This window comes from Myxocyprinus asiaticus, chromosome 43 (assembly GCF_019703515.2).
Source record: "Myxocyprinus asiaticus isolate MX2 ecotype Aquarium Trade chromosome 43, UBuf_Myxa_2, whole genome shotgun sequence".
Classification (NCBI taxonomy): Eukaryota; Metazoa; Chordata; class Actinopteri; order Cypriniformes; family Catostomidae; genus Myxocyprinus; species Myxocyprinus asiaticus.
Genome location: NC_059386.1, coordinates 34,790,940 through 34,816,734, shown reverse-complemented (window position 1 = coordinate 34,816,734; position 25,795 = coordinate 34,790,940). Strand labels below are relative to the sequence as shown.

Below are 25,795 nucleotides of genomic sequence, written 5' to 3'. Positions count from 1 at the left end.
TTTGTGTTCAGCAGAAGGAAGAAAGTCATTCACATCTGGGATGGCATGAGGGTGAGTAAATGATGAGGGAATTTTCCTTTTGGGGTGAACTAACCCTTTAAGCACAACTAATAAAACTAGTAATCACCATAATTTATAAAACCGTGTCGAAAACATAGCAAAGAACAGCAGTATTAAACGAAATATTTTGGAACAAAAAAGATGTAAATGGACAAAGTATTACATTTTTATTATTATTATTATTATTATTTTAACTTTTTTATTGTGTGTTTAAAGAGTATTAGCTTCATACTGTGGAGGTAAACAGAGACCTGAAGGTAAATAGATCTGTCTCTTTAAGTTGATGTGAAAGCCGATTATCGCTGATCTCGGTCGTGATTCTGTTGTACCGTCTGTTCACTGGATCTGTTTTTGTTTTACGTCGCTGCGCGCAGTTTAGAGCATATATATATATATATATATATTTTATCATCGACATTTTCTGTCTCTTTTACTTTTTGAACTGTATTTTTGTTTGTTAGGGAGGCTTTTTTGTCGTGCGCTCTTTCATCTCTGTGCGTAATTACGCGTCATGCGCGTCTGGAATCTCCTTTACGCGCAGCATCAGCGGTTTGGATTGAACTTTAGACCATCTCTGGCTGCTGGAGGTGTCATCAGTGTGTGAGGATGATGATGAAGATGATGATGTGTTCATTGTGAGAATCAGGACTGTAAGATGCAGAAGAGCGTGCGCTATAATGAAGGACACGCGCTCTATCTGTCCATGGTTGCGCGTAAAGAAGGCGTCAAGCGCGGATTCTTGAGTAAAAAAGCCGCAGAAAACAGCCGCTGGAACGAGAAATACTTCGCGCTTTACCAGAATGTGCTGTTTTACTTTGAGAACGAACAGAGTACCAGACCATCGGGGATTTATCTACTGGAGGGATGCACCTGCGAGAGGATTCAAGCTCCAAAAGTCTCCACCATCGGGAAAGAGAGTTCAGATAAACAGCAGGTATGAATCTGACCAGAGTTACATCTATGCATACTAATGAGTTGCTCATTAATGTTAGGATCAAAGACTGTGCCAGTTTGTAAATGTGAAGGGGTTAGTTGTTTTCTGTACCACGTGTTTGTGTTTATGTGTCACTTTTAACACAGTACATGTTGATGTAATTATTTTCTAACCAGCCAGAAAATCTTATATATTGTACTAGGATAAGATAGCTTTTAAAATAAGTGTCCTGCATAAAGTAAAACCCCTTTTAAAAGTAATCAAATTATCAGAGGCTGCTTTGTCTTTGCAGTATCACCAAATATCTAACATTGGCAACATATGTTAAATTATTCATTATTAATATTTTAGGACATTTGCATTTGTGAACAATGAACAGTGGAAGTGAATGGGGCCAATTTTTGGAGGGTTTAAAGGCTTATAATTTTATAAAAGCACTTACATTAATTCTTCTGTTTTATTTGAGCTGTAAAGTTGTTTAAATCGTCATTTTAAGGTTTACGTCGTCAGTTCTAAAACTGGATCTGTCTACATCGAAATGGTTACTAAGCGATTATATCACACTAAAATCATATTAACACACATATTGTTTACGTCTTGTGGCTATACTTTTAAAAAAGTGAATATCTTAACGTTTATGAAATTAGCCCCATTGACTTCCATTGTAAGTGTCTCACTGTAACCCAGATTTGTGCTATTTCAAAGAAAAGGAGGGACGAGTCAAAATGAAATATCGTGGTAATCAGTATTATGCCACAAATGCTGTCGATTGAGCTTAAGCTCAAAATAGTCTTGAGTACTTGTGACTTGCAGTACTTTTTGAGTCACTGTTTCTAACATAAACAACAAGCTATTATGTCAACATCTATTATTTACAAATATTTGTATTTACAGTAAATGAACAGCACAAACGGGAAACATGCACGCCATTTGGAGCAATATACTAACATGCCCTGCAGTTACGGCTCGTGTAAGAAGCATCTTGCAGATTATATGCTCTGATCTTCTGCGTATGAAGCAGATATATATTCTGATCCCCGGTCGTTTGTTTGGACCACACGAGACATGAAAGCCCCTTGTCAGTACACCAGCACTCCAACACGTTTTGTCCAGATTAAGGCCTGTTGTCTGTTGCGCCTAAGTCTGAGTTTCATGACTGCACTGATGAGCAGAATCGGTCTGTAGTTCCCATCAGTTTAAAGGTGAATCTCATGAAACCAAGTACATGTCCTGGTCATATTTCACCCCCAATAAAACAAAAAAACAAAAGAAAGAAATAAGTTAAAAACATATGAAGCCTAATTTTAGGATGCTAAAGATTTTGTGCATTATTATTCTGATAATGAAGCACATTTCCCCTAAAATCCTTATTACTTTAATGCAAAAATACTGTATTACAGTTATCTTTTACTGTATTATTTCATACAGTAAATATTATTGTTTTATAGTAATGAGAAACTCTTAGTAAACTCTAACTCCTAGTAAAACATCTAGATGCATTCAGTAATAAGAATTTTATAAAATTGTCATAAAAATAATGTCATGACGTAAAACATTTCCTCAATCGACAGCAATTTAAGCATAATATTAATTACCACAACTAATAATTTCCCATGTTTATTTTTGAATAAGTAAACATCACAGTTATAGGAAGGCACTTACAATGGAAGTGAATGGGGCCGATTCATAAGCATTAAAATACACTCTGTTTTAAACGTATTGCCACAAAAACGTAAACATTATACATGTAAATATGATTTTAGTGCAATAAAATAAGGGATTTACCAGCGTTACATCATCATGAAAATGAAGCTGTAATATTGGATTTAACTTTACACAGATGTGGTTAGTTAGTGATTTTTAATATCACACTAAAAATCAAATTAACACACATATTGTTTGCATCTTGTGGAGTATTTTCATGTTTACAGATTGGCCCCATTGACTTCCATTGTATGTGACTCACTGGAATACAGATTTGTGCTGCTGCGTTTTTATTTTTTTATTTTTTTTTACGAGGGATGAGTGAAATTAAAAATATATATATATACAAATATATTTGTTTTTTTCTTTTGATTTTGGGGTAAAATATGACCCAGACATGTTATAGACAGGTTTTGTTACATTCTCCATTAGATGGTTTTATATATTCTTGTGCCTTAAACATGTTTGTAACAGTTTGGCTTGTCTACACACACACAAAAACAATCTCCTCTGTATGTTATAGCAGATGTGGCTGCACTTTTCTCCCCTCCCCCTTCACACACACACACACACACACACACACACATCTCTGAGATTATCAGGCATTGGCTTCGAGCAACCACATGCTGTCACTCAAAAACACGTTGTGTACAGACACGCTCATGTGTGCACCGCTGCAGGCTGAAGTGTGTAAACTCAGTTACTAATGCATGTTACAGAACATTCACACATTATATGATTGAGAATCTGTCAGTAAAGTGTAATGTGTGTCTGATGTGTAACATGGTAACTGTCTAAGTCCATAATTATGTTTAAAACAAAGGAAATAAAGCCTTTATTTAGGGCCATTTAGACTTTCCAAATGTGACATTAGTCTTATGACAATGAAGCACATTTAAACCACAAATTCTTTTTTTCTGTAATGTGTAAAAAGGTTTTTGAGTTTTGAGTTTGTTTGTTTTTTTTTTACTCTTATTACTGAAATATATGAGAATTTTAGGGAAAATGTGCTTTATTGTAATTCAATTATTGTCTTAAAATCTTAATGGTCCTTAAATGGTCATTTTCTTTTAGAGAAAAATATAATTTATTATTTCTTTCTTTTGAGATGAAATATGATCCAGACGTGTTCTCGACAGGTTTCATGAGATTCTTCGAATTATGCAGTATTATTAAATACCATTAATATGTCACACTTATTGGCCGATACTGATGTGGCCACCAATATAATGTGCCTTCTTAGTAATGGGGTGATTCTCATGAAATCTGTGTCGAGAAAATGTCCTGGTCCTATTTACTTCAAAATCAAAAGAAACAAATAAGAAATTACAGTATATATTGCATATACACTGATGAGCCAAAACATTATGACCACCTGCCTAATATGCTGTTGGTCCTCCGCATGCGACCAAAACAGTGCCGACACACAGAGGCATGGACTCTACAAGACCCCTGAAGGTGTCCTGTGGTATCTGGCACCAAGACATTAGCAGCAGATCCTTCAAGTCCTGCAAGTTACGAGGTGTAGCCGCTGTGGAACGGACTTGTTGGTCCAGCACATCCCACAGATGCTCAATCGGATTGAGATCTGGGGAATTTTGAGGTCAGGGCAACACCTTGAACTCTTCATCATGTTCCTCAAACCATTCCCGAATAATGAGTGCAGTGTGGCAGGACGCATTATCCTGCTGAAAGAGGCCACTGCCATCAGGGAATACCATTGCCATGAAGGGGTGTACCTGGTCTGCAACCATGTTTAGGTAGGTGGCACGTGTCAAATTGACGTCCACATGAATGGCCGGACACAGAGTTTCCCAGCAGAACATTGCCCATATCATCACACTCCCTCTACCGGCTTGTCATCTTCCCACAGTGCATCCTGGTGCAGCCACTTCACCAGGTTAACAACGCACACGTACGCGGCCGTCCATGTGATGTAAAAGAAAACGGGACTCATCGGGACCAGGTGACCTCCTTCCACTACTCCAAGGTCCAGTTACGACGCTCGCGTGCCCATTGTAGGCACTTTCGATGGTGGACAGGGGATATCATGGGCACTCTGACCGGTCTGCGGCTATACAGTCCCATACGCAGCAGGGTGCGATGCACTATGTGTGGTGACACATTCCTCCTGTAACCATCATTAAAATTTTCTGTGACTTGTGCCACAGTAGACCTTCTGTCGGTTCGGACCAGACGGGACAGCCTTTGTTGCCCTCGCGCATCGATGAGCCTTGGTCGCCCAACACCCTGTCACCGGTTTGTGGTTTGTCCCTCCTCTGACCACTGTCAGTAGGTACTCACCACTGCTGACCAGGAGCACCCCACAAGCCTTGTCGTTTCAGAGATGCTCTGACCCAGTCATCTGGCCATAACAATTTGGTCCTTGTCAAAGTCGCTCAGGTCTTTACTCCTGCCCATTTCTCCTGCATTTGACACGTTGACTACAAGAACTGATTGTTCACTTACCATCTAATCTAATCTAACCAGACGTTGACATGTGGCCTTGATAGGAGATGATCAACGTCATTCGCTTCACCTGTGAGTGGTCATAAAGTTTTGGCTCATCAGTGTAGAAAATTAAGCCTGCTTTTAGGGCCACACGTTATTTTCTTGAAAGTTACACACATTTTACCCTCAATTCTCATCACCGCAACATAAACATTGTGTAGTATTTAAACATAATGATACTGCCTTTAATTTTTGCAGATTAAAGAAGAAAATAATAAAACAGCATCTTTTTTTTACTCTAATACAGTAAAAACATGAGTTTGTTACATTACTAAGAATTCCCATTGAAAGCAATGGGAAAAATAAAACGTCTGGACGTGTTACTGTAATAATAATTGGGGGTTAAAACATGCTAAAGTGTCCTGAAAATAATGTCACAATGAAAAAAATCTTAATGGTCCTCAATGTAGGCTTCATTATTTATATTTTCCATGTTTTGACTTGGGGTTAAATATGACCAGGACAACTTCTTTTTTTTTTCCTCCACAATTTCCTTTATGCTGCTTGCAAATAGTGCAAATAGTTTTTATTTTTTATTCTACTTGCATTTATTCTTTTCAGTGTTCATGTTTTTTAATAGTTCACCAGCCAGAGCCATCTCTCAGTTTAGAATTACTGTTAAAAATATTGGCATATATTGTAGTTGCATTTGATGCAGCTCAGACGCCTCTTTGCATCATTACAGTGTCTCTTTCTCGGCCGTATGATGTATTGGGCAATTCAAACTGCGCAAAGCATCAGAGAGATTCAATGTGCTCCTACAGCGTTTTAAAGTAAAAGCCTGGTTGTGCTTTGATTTCTGGGCTAACTTAAATAAGCTGGTTTTTATGATGTGCAAAGTAACCTGCATTTTTATAAAACACTCATTTATTGGTACCAAAAATATTTTCTGTATGAAATGGCTGCTTTTAGTTGAGAATAAAATTACAATTAATTATTGTAATGTTTTTAAAATGTGATTGTACTTTATAGTTTCAGAACGTTTGATATGCTTTTGAAAATGCATTATCAGTGCTCATTATCTGAATGACGATATTTATTCTTTAATCTGCCTCTTTGAATGTACCTGATAAAGATTGAGATGCAAATTAAATATGCTCGACAGAGCCGCCATCGCGCTGATGACTTGTGTAACTATGGAAATCAGGTTTGATGTCATGTTGAAGTGTCACTGTATTATGCTTAAAGTACTTGCTTTAAAATGTTACGCAAGGTATACCAGCAGCCTGCTACTGAATCAGCTTTCAACAAGGGCCTAGAGTTCAACGTCAACATGAATTCAAAATTGACGCTATGCACTTTATTAATGCATATATCTTTTTATATATAAATTTTTTTTTTTTAATTTTCATCAAATAGTAATAACTTCACAATAGGTATTGCTAGACCCTAATAAGGAGGGCTTCAGCCCCACTTCATTTCATCTCAGCCCCCCTAAAAATCAATGACTTTGTAATCAGCACACAAATGTGTGATTGCCCGTTGTGATCTCTTTAAACAGCGGCAGCACTGCACTAGTTTAGTGCTTTGGTGGCTTTTCCCACTTGTAAAGACTGACTATGGCACGAGCCAATAGCATTCGAGTGTGGGCTGTGATAGAGCATATCATTGGTTTGACACACTATACACCCCTTCACTGAATTAATCAGTCATTTGAGTTTCAATGAGATGATTCATGACCAAGTGAGGATCAGTGTCTGTTGACCGACTGAAGAAGAGGAGGAATGTCATTCATTTAGTTCTGTAATATTGTTTAACATGCAGAGAAAGGGGCTGGATAAATTATGAGTAAAAGTGACTGATGATGATATTATAATGACATCAGGATGTAATTGAAACATATAATTTTTTAGGCTAATATTGTAGGCCTTTTTATAGCTTGGTAGGCATGCACAGCAGTTCACAAAATGATAGATTTGCTTTGTCATTTGTGGGGAAGACACGATGATGCTTCAGTACCGTTTCAGACCATTCTGGCACCCTAGGTAAGATCCCTATGGGGGGGGGGTTGGCAGAGGCCTCCTCTTTGGCACCCTCCCAGCAGGTGGCACCCTAGATGACCGCCTAGTTCGCCTAAGCTTAGAAACGGCCCTGTGATGCTTAAACACTGCTGAAGTCTCTAAGTAGATTTGTAGACATGCCAATTTTAATAAAGTAAAACTAGAGGGGGCCTGGGTAGCTCAATGGTAAAAGACGCTGGCTACCACCCCTGGAGTTCGCTAGTTTGAATCCCAGGGCATGCTGGGTGACTCCAGCCAGGTCTCCTAAGCAACCAAATTGGCCCGGTTGCTTGGGAGGGTAGAGTCACATGGGGTAACCTCATCGTGGTCACCATAATGTGGTTCGTTCTCGGTGGGGCGCATGGTGAGTTGAGCGTGGATGCCGCGGTGGATGGTGTGAAGCCTCTACACGCGCTATGTATCCGTGGCAACACGCTCAACACGCCACGTGATAAGATGCATGGGTTGATGGTGTCAGACACAGAGGCAGCTGGGATTTGTCCTCTGCCACCCGGATTGAGGCGAATCACTACACAACCAAGAGGACTTAAAAGCGCATTGGGAATTGGGCATTCCAAATTGGGTGAAAAAGGGGAAAATTGAATGAATGATGTAAACACAGTTTAAAAAAAACAAAACACCATACAGCAAGAGTGGAATACATAAAATGTGCAAATATTATAATGTCATTGGGGGCTGAGCCCCCCTATGATTGAAATCCTGGAAATGCCACTGTGCTTCACATCTGAAATGTATTTTATTGTCACGAATCCCTCAAATGTTTTCAACCCCTCCCGTTTAACCACCTGACTCCATTCTGATATGGAACGCCCACTTTTCATAATCCAGTCAACTCTCAATGGATAAAAACAAATCCCACCCTACCTTTTTTCCCTTGTTATATCATGCACAATTTAGAAATGCATCATATTATGAAAGTGAAATGGGTTGTGAAAGCCGTTTCATGTTGACTTTACAATATTCTCTCCTGTTAGTTCGTGGGTTCTTGCAGATGTAGCCCATCTGGAGAAAAAGCTCTCAGTTCGTGAGCTTTGCTGACCGTAAACAGGTTGCACACATTTGTGAGTGCCCTTCTGTTGCACAATAGTGGATTGTCCGTCTAAGAATAGTAGCGCCAGTGGCAGTGTGTTTCTCTTAGACGGGGTCGTATGAATAAAAGTCTACAATGCATGACTTCAGAAGGACGATCTGGGTGCATTTGTGTGCGTGAACCATGAAAACACATGCACACAGGGCTACGTGAAAGATTATGCAAAGAAAGCAGATAAAAGTGTTGAATCTTATGCATTGTTATTGTAAATTAGCACGGAAAACAGCGTTGCCAGATCTTGCAAGGAAAACAAGTCAAATACAATCACAAGTAAATGACTTGCCTCACCAAAATAAATAAAATTTGCAACCCTTATTATTTTCCTCAAAACAAAATTAAAGATTACATAAAACATAAAGCAAAGCTAAATTGCAATTTGCTGCAAAATATAGACTTTTCAGTTGTTATAGCCTTTTCTAAAAAACAAAAAGGTATTTCACATATACTGTACAAAAACACAACCCATGACTGCCTTATATATACTGTATATGCAACTAATACGCAAAAAAAACAAGCCCAAAGTCGCTTATAAAAACTGCACATGGCAACACTGACAGAATCGATGGATGTGGTAGTTTTGATTATAGTTTTGTGGGTCGGTGAAAATGAAACAGATTTAGAAATATTTGTGGGATGTTCATGTCTATTGTTATCTCTCAGTTTAAATAGGGCCCATGGCTGAGGACAGTGCATTAAACACAGAGAGGAGAAGCTCTGTGGTTACATAATCACACACACACACCAGCCATGCATCAGGAATACACAGACGAGCCCTTAAGCCTACATCCTTTTAAAAACACTCTTAATTTCCATGCACCAGCGCTAATTTAGTGGTGAATCTCACCAAAATGAAATTTTCATTACTTTTATTATATATATATATATATATACATATATATAATATTAGTATAAGTGTTTATACACCATGGTAATATTTGTTTTACTTCCTTTAATAGTAACAAATTGTACTGAGTCTCTTGGTCTCTTTACATTGAGCTTTGCACCAATTTTCTTTAATCCAAAATTGATTTATTTTCCCCCCTACCAGACATAATATAGACAGTCATATCTTTCTGTGTGATTTTAGGGCAAAATAACTCTGTAACACATCCACTGTCACTTAATTTTTATAAGTGCATGCTGGTTTATGCCAGTGACCGCAGGAAGCGTCTGTATTTAGGTCAGAACTGTTTTAATTCTGCCCCACCATCGGCCAAATGTGATACTTAATTTTCATTGATGGCCTACACTCTCTAATGTATAATTTCTTGTCTTGTTTAGCATTATTTTCAGGTGATTTTCGGCCATGATGGACAGAAGCCTCTGGAACTGCGGACGGAGGAGGATGCCGACTGCAGCGAGTGGGTGGAGGCACTTCAGCAGGCCAGGTACAGCAATAAACCACAACAGTCTGTTAACTTCAGTGTTTTACAATGTGTGGACAGATCAAGAATTTCAGAAGATTTGTGTTTTAGTTAGTTTGTTTTGTAAGTTAGTTTTGTTTTGTTTGTTTGTTAGTTGGTTTCTTAGTTTGTTAATTCGTTTTGTTAGTTTGTTAATTTGTTTTAGTAAGTTAATTATTTTGTTTAGTTTGTTTATTTGTTAGTTATAGTTTGTTAGTTTGTCAGTGAGTTAGTTGGTTTGTTTGGTTTATTAGTTTGTTTAGTTAGTTAATTTGTTTGTTAGTTTGTCAGTTAGTTTGTTATTAGTTAGTCAGTTAGTTAGTTAGTTAGTTAGTTGGTTAGTTTGTTTAATTTGTTTATTTGTTAGTTAGTTTGTTAATTAGTTTGTTTGTTAATTATTTTGTTTAGTTTGATTATTTGTTAGTTTTAGTTTGTTTGTCAGTGAGTTAGTTGGTTTGTTTAATTTCTTAATTAGTTTGTTTAGTTAGTTAATTTGTTTGTTAGTTTGTCAGTGAGTTTGTTATTAGGTTAGTTAGTTAGTTGGTTGGTTAGTTTGTTTAATTAGTTTATTTTTTAGTTAGTTTGTTAATTAGTTTGTTTGTTAATTTGAAAGTTTAAAGAAGTTTGTTAATTTGGTTGTTTGTTTGTTTCTGTTGGTTGGTTCGCTTTTTTAGTATATTTGTTAGTTTGTTAATTTGTTTATAGTTAGTTTATTAGTTACTTTGTTACTTTGCAGGTAAGCTAGTTTAGTGAGTTTGTTAATTTGCTAGTTAGTTTGTTCATTCGTTCGTTTGTTTGTTCATTCATTTGTTTGTTTAACTTTAGTTTATTTGTTAGTTTGTTAATTACTTTATAGTTAGTTTATTAGTTACTTTGTAGGTAAGCTAGTTCAGTGAGTTTGTTAATTTGCTAGTTAGTTTGTTTGTTCATTCGTTTGTTTGTTTGTTCATTCATTTGTTCGTTTAACTTTAGTTTATTTGTTAGTTTGTTAATTACTTTATAGTTAGTTTATTAGTTAATTTGTTACTTTGTAGGTTAGTTAGTTAGTTAGTTAGTTCGTTCAGCTTGTTTATTTTAATTTATTTGTTAGTTTATTTAGTGTATAGTTAGTTTATTAGTTATTTTGCTACTTTGTAGGTTAGCCAGTTTAGTTAGTTTGTTAATTAGTTAGCTAGATTGTTTGTTCATTCGTTCGTTTGTTTGTTTGTTCATTTGTTTGTTTAACTTTAGTTTATTTGTTAGTTTGTTAATTACTTTATAGTTAGTTTATTAGTTCATTTGTTACTTGATAGGTTAGTTAGTTAGTTAGTTAGTTAGTTAGTTAGTTTGTTAGTTCGTTCAGCTTGTTTAGTTTAATTTATTTGTTAGTTTATTTAGTGTATAGTTAGTTTATTAGTTACTTTGCTACTTTGTAGGTTAGCCAGTTTAGTTAGTTTGTTAATTAGTTAGCTAGTTTGTTCAGCTTTAGTTAAGTATATTTGTAAGTTTGTTAATTACTTCATAGTTAGTTTATTAGTTACTTTTGTAAGTTAGCTAGTTTAGTGAGTTGAATTTGCTAGTTAGTTAGTTAGTTAGTTGTTCATTCATTCGTTTAGTTAGCTTGTTTAGTTTATTTGTTAGTTTGTTAATTAGTTTGCTTGTTTGTTTGTTTGTTTGAGGATTCCAACCAGCCTGTCATTATTTTTCCAATTCTTTTGGGTGACACTAGTGGTGCATACATTACACACTTAACCCTTAAGTCTCCCGCTTCTCAGATGTTTCTCCCGGACAAAAGACCCCAGTATTCTCACATGTGTCTCCTCTAGAGTTTCAGAAGAGATTTCAACAATGTCTCAAACTCTGCTCAGATTTGCAAAGAAAGCAAAGTCTGCATTTAAAAGTGAGAGAAGTCAATGTGAACTCAAACAATTCTCATCAGATTCTTCCAAGAGCATTACTGCATGTCAACAATTGACTCCTTTGTTTCTACTTAGTGGTGTTTGCTGAGGAAGGCGTCACTTTTACTATTATTCATACTTAGAGTCAGGGATTAGAAACAATATAGAAATGGTTTGTGCCATCTTTTAAAGCATGCCCTCCATCCAGCAACTTACTTGATTACTCGTTTGATGAGGCTTGATAACAACTTTGAGTCAAAGGGCAGAGTGAGAATTCTAGCAGTTTGGAATTTCGCACAAATCCCACTGTATATCTACTCTCAGTAATTTCCAGCACTTAAGAAGTTCATACTCGGGTCACACGCTTGCACAGTGTTTGAATATTATGTCACAGATTTGAGTGTGGTTCAGAGATCAGGACCTTGGTGATGGCTTAACTAATCCGGCTTTAACTGAAAGCTCCGTTATGCCAGCATGGACAGTATTTATCATGGATTTGATGTAAAGAACAGGAGCCTGGTAAAAGCAAGATCAATTTAACTGTCAGTATCTTACACTAAAAGGGATAGTTCACCCAAACATTTTATTCTGTCATTATTTACTCACACTTATGTCAATCCAAACCCATATGACTACCGTAAAACACAAAAGGAGAAATTTAGCTGAATGTTCAAAGTGCTCTTTTCAATACAATGACAATAAATAGAAACTGGGGCTGTCAGGGTCCAAAAATGACAAAAAGCACCATAGAAATATCATAAAAGTAGTCCATATGCACTATATACTAAGTCTTCTGTGAGGAGCAGGCCAAATCTATCTTGTATCCAGTTGTTCTATCATTTTTACCTATATCCTTCTCTTTGTAAATGTATCGGTTTTGTTATTTTCTTCTGCTGTCATTGGCAGTTATTCAGATCTCATCATCGAGCGTGAAGTTCTCATGCAGAAGTACATTCACCTGGTGCAGATCATGGAGACGGAGAAGGTGGCGGCGAATCAGCTGCGGATGCAACTGGAAGACCAGGACACAGAGATTGAGAGACTCAAAGCAGAGGTCAGATCATCTTCATGTGCATCTCGTGACTTTTCCTCCAATGCACTATATAAATTAACTATGTTATGTTCTGATAGATTGTTGTGCTGAACAAAACAAAAGAGCGAATGTTACCCTATCAGTCCAATCAAGAGGAAGAAGACTCAGACATCAAGAAAATCAAGATGGTATGTGCCACCTTTATTAATATAAAAACCCAGTTTTCATGGCTGATATATATCATTCTGGCTGAACTGTATGATTGAAATGCAAGTCAGTGATTTTTGACATGTACAGTTCGAAATGAATTAAAAACTTTTGCTGTGTTATGTTAGACTGAAATCAGTGAAATTACTGACTAGTTTGTTCATATGACTGCATGAAGTTAAAGTTATGCATTCAGAATAGAGATTTGTTGTAATAAATGATGCTTTAATTAAGAAAACACATTAAAATATGTTACCAAAAAGCAGTATTGTTTTTGTTTATTATACTGTATTTATTAAGTTTATATTTAAGACACATTTTAATTCAAATACTGAAAAAAAAAAATAGTTAATGGAATTGTTAGGTGCCGCTATATTCGTTGTGCTGCATCTGCCTTTTTTAGTGCAAGAACGTGTTCAGTATGAACGGCCCCTTAAGAAACTGGAACCTTTAAGTGGATTCAGAATTGGAACCAGTATCGTTAAATTCGTCATGATTATTAATACTGAGGGGCCGTTCAAAACTAACGCTTTTCTCCTCCATCCGCATTTTTTTCAAATGTTGTGCTACATGGGCACCTTTGACCGGTGCGCGTTTTTAGCCTTTCGTCGGAGCACTACATTTTTTGGAGGCTGTCAGGTTAAAAAGAACTTAAACTTTGAAATATGCGTCTTGTGATACCTGTGTTCTGTTATTTTCATTGAGTTGCGTTTCACTTTATTTTTCTGCAAGAATGCATTCAATTTGAACAGCCCTTTAGGAACTTGAACCATTAGGTGAATCTGAAATTGGAAATGTCCTCTTAATTTCTAATCTTAAGGGGCCGTTCACACCAAACATGTTTTGTCGTCCGTCCACATTGTTTTTGTCCCTCTAGTTTTTTTTAATCACAAGAACACGTTTAGTCTATACACCCCTTTATTTGTCAATGGATTATGCACATTTTTAGTTTCAGTTCTGTTTTAATATTTATGACTGAATTTTGAGTAAATATTATGTAAAATACATCTTCATTTCATTGCAGCAAATTTATTGTCAATAAATGGTATTTTTGTGTCCACATTAGATTTTGTCCAGTGTAACCGCATCGATATGGGAGTCTCCTCACATGTTTTCTTGCAGGTGCAGAGCTTCATGCGTGGTTGGCTCTGTAGGAGGAAGTGGAAGATTATCGTACAGGACTACATCTGCTCGCCTCATGCCGAGAGCATGAGAAAGAGAAACCAGATCGTCTTTAACATGGTGGAGGCTGAGACTGAGTATGTCCTCCAACTGTCCATCCTGGTCAACTGCTTCCTGCGGCCACTCCGAATGGCAGCCAGTTCCAAAAAGCCCCCCATCAGTCACGATGATGTCAGCAGTATCTTCCTTAATAGGTATATTTCATGTGTTGATGAAGAATTCTGTACATTTATATTTACTGTATATTATATTAATACACTTACAATGGAAGCTTGGCAAGAGTGCAGCAGCGCCAATAAGTATATAAAATCTATCTATTTATCTGTCTGTCTGTCTGTCTACAGTGGCAAGAAAAAGTATGTGAACCCTTTGCAATTACGTGCATTTATGTATAAATTTGTCTTAAAATCTGGTTTGATCTTCATCTATGTTACAACATTGAACAAACACAATCTGTTTTAACAAATAACACACAAATTATTGTATTGTTCTTGTACACATTGAATACATCATTCAAACAAAGAGTTGGCGAACCTGGCATCCAATTAATGAAATGAGATTGTAGGTGTGGGTTAGGGCTACTTTGACTTATAAAAAGCACTCTAACATTTTGAGTTTGATATTCACAAGAAGCATCTGCTGATGTGGACCATGTCTTGCAAAAAAGAGATTTTAAAAGACCTACGATCAAGAATTGTTGCTTTGCATAAAGCTGGAAATGGTTACAAAGTTATCTTGAAGAGCTTAGATATTCATCTGTCCACAGTTAGACAAATTATCTATAAATGGAGATGATTTATTACTGTGGCTACTCTCACTAGAAGTGGCCGTCCAGCCAAGATGACTCAAACGGCATACGAAATGAACACTAGAGTGACAGATAAAGACATGAAGGAATCATTAAAGGTACATGAAGGTTATCATCTCTGTTTATGAGTCTACTACACTGTGGTGTAGTGGACTAAAGCACTGAACTGGTAAGCCAAAGGTTCAATCCCCACAGCCACCACCATTGTGTCCTTGAGCAAGGCACTTAACTCCAGGTTGCTCCAGGGGGATTGTCCCTGTAATAAGGGCACTGTAAGTCGCTTTGGATAAAAGCATCTGCCAAATGCATAAATATAAATATATACATGAAAAACATTAAAGAGACATGGTGTCCATGGCAGGACACCACGAAGGAAGCTGCTGCTTTCCAACAAAAACATTGCTGCGCACCTGAAGTTTGCCAGAGACCACCTCGACACTCCACAATGCTATTGGGAAGATGTTTTGTGGACTGATGAAACTAAGGTTGAATTGTTTGGGAAGAACACGCAGCACTACATATGGCATAAAAAGGGCACCACATACCAACATAAAACATCATCCTAACAGTGAAGTACGGTGGAGGGAGTGTCATGATTTGAGATTGCTTTGCTGCTTTGGGGCCTGGACTGCTTGCCATCATCGAGGGAAAAATGACTACCTAAGTAATCAAGATATCCTACAGGATAATGTCAGGGTGGCTGTGTGCCAGCTGAAGCTCAGTAGAAGCTGGTGGATACAATGACCCTAAACATCAAAATAAATCCACTACAGAATATCTTAAAAAAAAGAAAATCCAATTTTGTGTGGCCCAGTCAGAGCCCAGACCTTAACCAAATAGAGATGCTGTGGAATGACCTCAAGAGCCGTTCACACCATACATCCTAAAAATATGGCTGATCTGAAGCAGTTCTTTAAGGAAGAATGATCCAAAATTCCTTCTGAAAGTTGTGCAGGTCTAATCCGCAGCTACCGGAAGCTTATGAGGCATTTCTGAACTTTTGATGAACAGAAACCGTTAACTTGAGATGCTCACCGTCCATTTCTCTCATTTAATTCCTTCATTCATCAATGTATTCTTTTGCATTTGTCTTTATTTCCAAGCGAGACAATAATGTTTCTCCATGAGATATTCCATCAAGGCTTGAAGGCGCGGATAGCCAACTGGCCAACATTAGTTTTAGGTAAGCATTTTCCCACTGCTGTCCGAGACAAATAAAATGTGTAATTTTACTTCCACCAAATGCTGATATGCCTTTATCACTTCAAACATATAAGTCAACTGTACACTAATTATTTTCAGATTAAGATTAATGTCTGATAACCAAAATGTCATTTTCCAGCGGATCTCTTCGACATCTTGCTGCCAATGCTGAACATTTACCAGGAGTTTGTGCGCAACCATCAGTACAGTTTGCAGGTTTTGGCGAACTGTAAACAGAACCGAGACTTTGACAAACTTCTGAAGCAGTATGAAGCGAACGCTGCATGTGAAGGCAGAATGCTGGAAACCTTCCTCACCTACCCCATGTTTCAGGTGAACAAATGACCTCTGACCTTTCAGTAATGAGAGTGAATTTAAAAAAAATAAAATTAGAGACATACTTTGTTCATAAAAGCATAGTGCACAGCCAAACCATTTCGACAAATGTGCAGTAATACTTAATTTAAGTATGGTAGTATGCCATTCCAGACATATCTAGAGTTTTTAGAATATTTTTTTAATCATATTTGTCTTATTTTTATCTCATCCAGATCCCTCGTTACATCATCACCCTTCATGAACTTTTGGCCCACACGCCTTATGAACACGTGGAGCGCAAGAGTCTGGAATTCGCCAAATCCAAACTCGAGGAACTGTCCAAGTGAGTAAAGACCACAAAACGAGAAACCAGACTGAGCATTATCTATTCTGTGTTCCTGAGAGGAGATATTGTTATATGAAATGATTTCTAAGAAAACCAAAAGATTGCAACCACCTTATTTGTTTAACAGCTTTTAAAATTAGCCTAATTAAAGCAATACAATGTAAAACTCGTTTTTGATTTCAACCACTAAACAGCTGATACCCTGATATCAAACACAGTGTTCAGTGTGAGAGTGCTTTCTCTATAGAAACACTGATGCTTTTAAATGCAAACAAGGCTTTTGAGTTTTATTATTAACATGCATGCAACCAAGACAATGATCACACTTTCCTTCAAGTCTAGAGCAAGTCACTGTGAAATATTGGCCATTCGCATTTTAAATAATCTGCATCCGCACCTAAAAATACACAGAAATGGCATATACAGTATCTTGATGATTTATTGAGATGAGACTGATGTTTAATGTTTGTTTATTTATTCTCAGAATGATGCATGATGAAGTGAGTGACACAGAAAACATTCGTAAGAATCTTGCGATTGAGCGAATGATCGTGGAGGGCTGTGATATTCTACTGGACACCAGTCAGACATTTGTACGACAGGGTGAGACACATACAGTATTTCAGTACTGTTACATGAATGAAGCAGCAGTTACTTTAATTGCAGGACACATTATTTTCAAGTGACATATATATATATATATATAAAATATTGCTGAATAAACCTGATTATATTGGGTTAAACCAATGAATGTCATTTTTAAGGATCAGAAGTTTATGTTTATAAGATCTTTTTACTGTTGTAGGTTTATTTGTTTATTTCAAATATTTATTATTAATTATTTACATAACCTGATATTTACACTGTAAAAACATATTCTTAGCTACATCTAAATTAACAGATTTTATTCTAGTAAAAAAAACAAAAACAAAAAAACAAATGTAATATACAATGTTCTTAATAAACCTGATTATTTTGGGTTACATCAATGAAAGTAATTTTTAAGAGTTACAGTGCACATAAAAATATGTATTATTTCTATATTTATTAAACTAATTGTAACAGTATATGGACGGGCAAGGAGGAGGCGGTAACCGGCTGAACAGGAAACATAAACTTTAATGGTAAACTTAAAACCAACATATACAAACATGCAGCGCGGCCACGTGCGTCTCTCTCTCTCTCTCTCTCTCGAGCTGGCGCCTCCGGCTCATCATAATCCCCCTCCCAGCTGATTAGCCCAATTCAGGGCCGGCTGTGTCTTCACGGCCCGGCCCCGCCGTCCTCCTCGTCACACTCCTCCATCACCCGACTCAGGTTGGGGAAACCCCTGGCATGATGCACTCCCATCTCCTCCCTTCCTGGAGTGGGGGGCGTTGCCTTTCCGGCCATGCCTGCCAGCAGGTCTTCCCCGCCTTTCTGGAGCCCTGGGAGAGACGAGGGGAGGGAAAGGTGAGAGGTAAAGAGCGAGGCGGAGTGACAGAGAGAGAAAAACTTGTTTGCCGGCTCCCAGACGCGCTGTCGCCCGGTCCTCAACTGCTCCTCCACCTTCTGGCGGATGCCAGCTCACTCCTGCCCCGGCGGACGGCAGCAAGTCCTCCGGCCCCTGGCGGACGGAACCGCTCCTCCCCTTCTTCGGTGGACGGCCACGGCTCCTCCAGCTCTCGGCAGCCGGCAGCAACCCCTCCGTGATCTCTAATGTTCTGTTTCCTCTCTGTAATGAGTGTCTAATGAGTGTGTGGTTCTCCTGTAGGTTCTCTGATTCAGATACCATCTGTGGAGAAGGGTAAACTCAGTAAAGTGCGTCTGGGTTCACTATCTCTCAGGAAAGAGGGTGAACGACAGTGTTTTCTGTTCACCAAACACTTCCTCATCTGCACACGCACCTCCGGTGGGAAATTGCACCTGCTCAAAGTGAGTCAACCAAAAATAACAATATAAGTGTTTGTATATAGATGATCGGCAGAATATGGAAGATTTTCAGTGAATAACAATTTCTCCTTTTTTGCTTCATATAAGAAAGAAAATGATATCTGGTTATTATGAGTAAATGTTGACATTTTCCTTTTTGGGTGAACAATTCCTTTAACTGTTTGCTCTGAGTAGTGCTCTGAATAGTTTTTTTTTCATCAACACTTCATGTAATTTAACTTTATTGCTTTATAATGAAGTACCTACATTCCTTCTAAACTACAGCAAGGAGGCACGTTATCTCTGATAGAGTGCACGCTCATCGAAGAGCTCGACGCTAATGATGAAGACTGTAAGTGTGACATCAGACCCAACAGTTTATATGGGTGATTCTTTAACTCGGATAGTTTTAAGAGGCCTTCATCATATAGTTTTGTCACTTTTCAAATGGCTTTCATGTACAGATTTCACTGTTTTAGCGTTGTGCCAGACCCAGACTTTGAATATTAAACTCTAAAAAATGATTAAAACTATGATAATCTAAACAAAGAGTTAAATTAACAAACATTTCAATATTTGTTGTGTAAAAGTTATTTCTATATAAAAAAAATTTAATTACGACTTTTCTCCACAATTGCAGCATCATTTCCACACACCAAACAATTTTGCCCCTAATAAAGTTTTTTCAAACATTAGTGTACTTGTTAACCAAGTGGACAAAAGTGTCAGTGAAGAGCATGCTTGAGACAAAATCAGGGGAAATATCATTTTATATCGGATGTCATTTCCAATCAAGCTGCAATTTTGACAAATTATGTAAAAATTTTGAAAATGTTATTTAATTTCATGTATTTAGGATACATGAAATGAAAGCTATGATATTAGACTTAGCAAGACAAAAGAGTTGGCCATTTTATTTGAAAAAGGTTAAAAATGTCATTTCCATCAGCATCATTTCCAGCACAGAATTCTATTAAACTCAATACAGAATTTGAGATGTGCCTGAAATGACACTGTGCTGGGAATTATCATGAAAAAATGACATAAATCTCCTGTGATGCATGTACACACACTGTTCGACATTGTTAGTAGACACATTTTACAAAATTCGTGTGAGTGTAAAAATGTCTTAAGACATTGCTAAAAGTGCCTGAAGTTGAAGAAACACCCATAAAGCTCAATAATGTTTTATTGTCTATTTGCTTGATTGTTTATCACAATAGCACCTGGATAAGATCTGAGAAGATTGACTGACATAATAATGATTATTTCAAGTTTAACAGAACATTCAGCAGGAAGTAATGTAGAGTGAAATGGAAAAGTTAAAGTTAAGCTATGATATTATTGGTTAATATTATCTGTCGTCACCCACACGGCCTTGAAAGTCATTTTAGAGGTAGAGAAAGTTATTCCATTCTGATGAAATATTATGAAATGATGCGAGCTGCTGAATCACGCTCAATAAGAATAGAAACATTTGTTAAGAGTAAATGTGGTCAATTTTGATTTCATGTTATCTTTAAAGGAATATTCCTGGTTCAATATAAGTCAAGCTGAATCGACAGCATTTGTGGTATAATTGATTACCACAAAAACATATATTTTAACTGGCCCCTTCTTTTACTTTAAAAAAAAGCTAAAATCGATGTTACAGTGAGGCACTTACAATGGAAGTGAATGGGGCCAGTGGGTAAACTTTAAAATACTCACCTACACAATACAACCTGTTCTTTGTACAGTTATAGCCAATTTTACAACTTCGTTGCCGTAACAATGTAATGTCGACAAACTCTAAACAGCTAAAATGGTTTTACAGCTCAAATAATACACGAGTTTTAACAGAAGAATTAATGTAATGTCACATTTCTGCCTTTAAACCCTCCAAAAATTGGCCCCATTCACTTCCATTGTAAGTGCCTCACTGTAACTTCGATTTTAGCTTTTTTTAAAGAAAAGGAGGGACGAGTCAAAACGACTTTTTGTGGTGATCAACATTATGCCACAAATGCTGTCATTTGAGCTCAACTTGTATTGAACCCGGAATATTCCTTTAAGCTGCAATAGGCTGCTTGTTTAATAATATTGTTAAATAAACTTTAACGTAGACAATCCGTTCGGTATAAATTGCTCTGTTCTTTGCACTCTTCAGATAATGCTGCTGGTCAAGGATTCAACCATCTGGAGTTCAAAATCGTGGTCGAACCTGCCGATGGTCTGCCGTTTTCCGTCGTGCTGCTCGCGCCATCTCGACAGGAAAAAGCTGCCTGGACCAGCGACATCAGCCAGGTAAAAACACACATATATATACATGAAATATAATGCTCAGGGAGAGTTTCAGACAGTGATTTTACAAGCTTTTTGTTGGAATATTATTCCATAATAATACAAATAATTTTTAATTTTTACTGGAATATATTTATTTTTTTAACTAATTCATTTTAAGATGCCCACTACAAGGTTAGCTCCCAAAAAAACATAATACAGAGATTTTAGTCAAACCAAACAACAGGCAAAAAGGGCAAACATTTGTTTTGTCATGGTGTAGAGACTCTAGGGACATTTGTGTAGTTGTAAAATCTCTCTCGTTCATACGCCCTCTTGTTTAAGAGGTTCTAATTTTCAGATATCAGTTTTCATAATATTTGCATAGACATAAATAGATTTTTACTGACTTTACTAGAAAGGATTTTGCATACTATATTTAGTTTTCTCTAGGGATGCACCAATATAAAAAAGTAAATAGTAAATAGTTTTCCTAAAAATGGATGTCCACATATGTGGACAGCAGGACTAAGTTCAGGACTAAAATTCAGATTTGCCAACCATGTTAAAATAAAACGATACATTATAAATTCTGAATCTATGTACTGATTATCATTGTCTCATGTCTGTCAAACATGTTGAGTGATCCAAACATCATCTGCAGCCTGAAACTGAACTTTTGATCAGATTTTAGGAGTGAATGCACTTAACTGCATAGAGAGCTATAGGATGCTCCCTTGCTCCCTATTTAGTGAATGACTTAACCTCCAGTGTGCTGTCTGTCTGCACTGGTCTCAGAACAGTTTGAAATGCACCTTATTTTCATCCTAACTCCATATAAAGCCTCTGAAAGCAACATTTTCAGCTTTTGGATGAACCCATTGATTCTCAATGTGAAAATGCAGAATAAATATAGGAATGCATTTGCTAATGTTAATGAATAGAATAGTATTGCACAGTGATAACACATTAAAATATAACAAAACACATATAAAAATGAAGCTAAATGACCACAGATGTGTTAGTGTTGAAAGTTATTCAAAATAATTAACATTTCTACTTTTGAGGAAATTCAGTGCCAGTTTCCACATATGTGGACATCATGTTTATCAGCGCGCTGATGAGCGAAAAATTCACAGATTTTTTAAAGCTGCATATCAAACGAAACTAGAGACTCTACTCTTTACAACCAAACAGGTTTCAACATAAAGAGTTAGAGGTTTCTTACCAAAGGAGGCACTTTTGTTGGCGCGGCATCCGTAGGTGTGCTTTACGGAAATCGACGGCATGCTGTTGTGTCACGTGACTCTGTGCTCCAGAAGTTTAACCCTTTTAATGACAGTCTAGAGTCTTGTGAACAGTATTCAGTCAGTTTTTATTCATTTAAATTATGCGTTGTATATAGCAAAGCCAAAAAACAATGTCCACGCATGTGGACGCGGGGGTCTCACGAGGTTAAAATCAGCATTCACACTACAAAATCAGGCATCAAAACATTACAATGTACAGTAAAGATGAGTAATGGTTTGATACTTTTGTATAAAAAGTGTAAAATATATGAATTGGAAAACATAAGTCATGTTATATCAGCCTAATGATGATAATTAAAAACGCTAATATTGGCTCATACAAGTAGGTCAATAATGTATCGTTTGCTCAAACTTGCTCCTTTTACAAGTGTATAGAGAATGAAGACATTTTAATATTTATTTATTTGTACATTTTTGTGCCATTAACACAGTGCATTGACAACATTCGCTGCAATGGCTTGATGACCAGCGTTTTTGAAGACAACTCCAAAGTCACTGTGCCGCACATGATCAAGTAAGACACAATCAGTCCAGACTTTGGATTCAATTTGAATGGCATTCGTTCAACTTTGTTCTTACACCACATTGCCACATAAAAATTGAAACTATTTGTCCATAAATATGATCTACAGGTCTGATGCTCGACTGCATAAAGACGACGTGGACATCTGTTTTAGTAAGACCCTCAACTCCTGCAAGGTACCGCAGATCCGTTACGCCAGCGTGGAGAGACTTCTGGAGAGACTGACGGACCTGCGCTTCCTGTCCATCGACTTCCTCAACACCTTTCTGCACACCTACCGAATCTTTACCACCTCTGCTGTGGTCATGGACAAACTGGCCGACATCTACAAGAAACCCTTCACATCTATACCTGTCAGGTGAGAGTGCACACATCCGGTTTCTGTCACGGCAGCAGTTTCATCTGGATTTGGATTAGGAAATGCAAAAGTTAGCCATTCTGTTACTGTGATTGATACTGTTTGGTTGTCAATCATTCGAAACAAATTCTTCATTGCCTAAATACCAGTCATTAGGGTTGGGCCATATAAGCAATCAAAATGTATATTACAATATTCTTTAAAAAAAAAAAAAATATATATATATATATATATATATATATATATATATATATATATATATATATTCACACACACACACACACATGAACTGGAAGCTTTTTGCCAGGTCTGCATCATCTATTTTTGTTACTTTCCAAATGCCTTCTATGCACAGATTTCACTGTTTTAGCCTTGTTCAAGACCCAGACTTTCAATATTAAACTATGAAAATCCATTATAATGTTTTTATTAAAACTATGATCATCTAAACAAATAGTGAAATAAACATAAATAATTTCAATATTTGTGTGAAAATGATTTCTAGAAAAAAACTATGTTTAATTATGCCTGGGTAGCTCAGTGGTAAAATACGCTGGCTACCACCCCTGGAGTTCGCTAGTTCGAATCCCAGGGCGTGCTGTGTGACTCCAGCCAGGACTCCTAAGCAACCAAATTGGCCCGGTTGCTAGGGAGTGATAGAGTCACATGGGGTAACCTCCTCGTGGTCACTATAATGTGGTTCGTTCTCGGTGTGGTGAGTTGAGCGCTCAACAAGCCACGTGATAAGATGCGCGGATTGACGGTCTCAGACGCGGAGGCAACTGGGATTCGTCCTCCGCCACCCGGATTGAGGCGAGTCACTACGCCACCACAAGGACTTAAAAAGCGCACTGGGAATTGGGCATTCCAAATTGGGTGAAAAAAAAAAGGGGGAAAATCCAACAACAAAAAAAAGTTAGTATACTTGTTAACCAAGTGGACAAAAGTGCCAGTGAAGATCATGCTTGAGATAAAATATGAGACAAATGGTGTTTGAAGAAAACAAAGTAAAATCAAGGGAAATATCACCTTTTTTTTATTGGCCGTCATTTCCAGTCAAGCTGTAATTTTGCCAGATTACACAAAGTGTGAAAATATTATTTATTTGTGTGTATTTAGGATGCAGAAATTGTTAGCTATGAAATAAGTCTTAACAAGACAAAAGGGTCAAACCTTTTATTTCAAAAACGTAAAACATTTCCATCATGACACTGGTGGGAATTTTCATGACAAAATGCCATAAATCTCCCATGATGCATGTACATACAATGTTGAACATTGTTAGTAGTCAAATTAAATAAACTAGTGAGAGTGTGAAATATATTTTAACGAGACTACTTAATAGGCCCCGTTTACACCTGGTATTACGATGCGTCTCAGGTGATCTGATCACATGTGGTCAGGTGAGACACATCGCTGTTTACACCTGGTCACTTAAATGCGTCTCCTGTGACCACTTGTGCTCGGATTTGGAGGGGAGGGTCTCTGTTTCATGACAACATACATCAGTCACTATGTCAGTGTGTTACTGCATGACATTAAAGCGCAACAAAGTCAGAAAAGACAAAGAAAGCGCGAAAAAAACGGTGCACTGTTTTTCAGATCGGACGGTTATTTTCTTTTAAAGCCGCTCGTAAACAGCAAAGTTTAAAACTCTTGTTTTAGCACAGCGGTTGATTGACAGGTGAGGGGTGGAGCTTCACTGCTGCCGGGATGCATACAGGATGGATTAGCGTTTACACCTCAAATGTGATGTGGACACACATTCGTATGTGGTTTTTGTGATCCAATCATAAAACGTTTTAGATCCCGTTTAGACCTGTATTTAGGGCTGACCACATGTGATCGGATCACACGAAACACATCTTAATACCAGGTGGAAACGGGATCATAGAAGCTCAGTGCTAAAAGTGCCTATAATTCCACAGCAGTATCAGTCTCCAACTGGCTGTACTCTCTTTATTTTCTAGTTTATATTGTATATTTATAGTTTATGGATCAGAGCCATTTATGACCTAATCTAAATAATTACACATGTGAAAGGAAATTAATCTAGTTACGGCCTATATGCCCTGCTTTTATTTACTGTATAGTATACTAAAACATGTAGTGCACTAAAGTATGCATAATAAATGTTAACAGTTTGGATCCATCTTTGCGTACTAAATGTGGCATACAGCACTCACCCTCACTCTCTCCCTCTGTCCTGTACTTCCCACAATCCTCCTGTCCTCTTCGTCACTGTCGCTCACAGGGTTCAGTATCATTCATCTGATCGATTGTCCATTTCGTCCATCTGTCCAGATTACAGTCTGAAGATCACAAGGCTTGCGCTGGACCAGTCCAAGTAACTCATCACATGTCTCTACCTTTTTCCTTTGTTTTACATGCTTAAAGGGGTCATATTCTGCACTTTTGACATTCTTTTTTTAATTTTAGGTAGAATATTTTATTCCCCTGACGTCCACTAATAACGTTAGTCAAAGTTTGTTTCACCAGATTCAATCGCAATTTAGTTTTTCATGAATATTTTCCACCCTCTCCTTGACCCTTTTTAAACATGCTGTTTTTGTTTCTGTATCTTAAAGGGATAGTTCTCCCAAAAGTGACAATTCGGTCATCATTTAATCACACTCATGTTCTTCAAAACCTGTATGACTTATTTTCTTCCATAGATCACAAAAGATGATGACAGAATTTTCATTTTTGGGCTATCACTATCCCTTTAAGGGTT

General features: G+C 37.2%; 1 protein-coding gene across 1 annotated transcript in view; it reads left to right on the top strand.

The window, feature by feature from the left end:
* Nucleotides 1–540: 540 nt before the first annotated feature.
* The window catches only part of rasgrf2a (Ras protein-specific guanine nucleotide-releasing factor 2a), a 43,366-nt gene continuing 18,111 nt past the window's right edge, over nt 541–25,795 (top strand). The window contains exons 1-15 of the mRNA XM_051686348.1: nt 541–994; nt 9,602–9,708; nt 12,507–12,654; nt 12,732–12,821; nt 13,963–14,216; nt 15,934–16,013; nt 16,173–16,366; nt 16,585–16,694; nt 17,182–17,300; nt 18,451–18,611; nt 18,894–18,960; nt 20,758–20,894; nt 22,612–22,694; nt 22,813–23,061; nt 25,316–25,408. Coding sequence (XP_051542308.1) covers nt 716–994; nt 9,602–9,708; nt 12,507–12,654; nt 12,732–12,821; nt 13,963–14,216; nt 15,934–16,013; nt 16,173–16,366; nt 16,585–16,694; nt 17,182–17,300; nt 18,451–18,611; nt 18,894–18,960; nt 20,758–20,894; nt 22,612–22,694; nt 22,813–23,061; nt 25,316–25,408 — 2,171 coding nt within the window. The 5' untranslated portion in view covers nt 541–715. The remainder of the gene's footprint in view (nt 995–9,601; nt 9,709–12,506; nt 12,655–12,731; nt 12,822–13,962; nt 14,217–15,933; nt 16,014–16,172; nt 16,367–16,584; nt 16,695–17,181; nt 17,301–18,450; nt 18,612–18,893; nt 18,961–20,757; nt 20,895–22,611; nt 22,695–22,812; nt 23,062–25,315; nt 25,409–25,795) is intronic.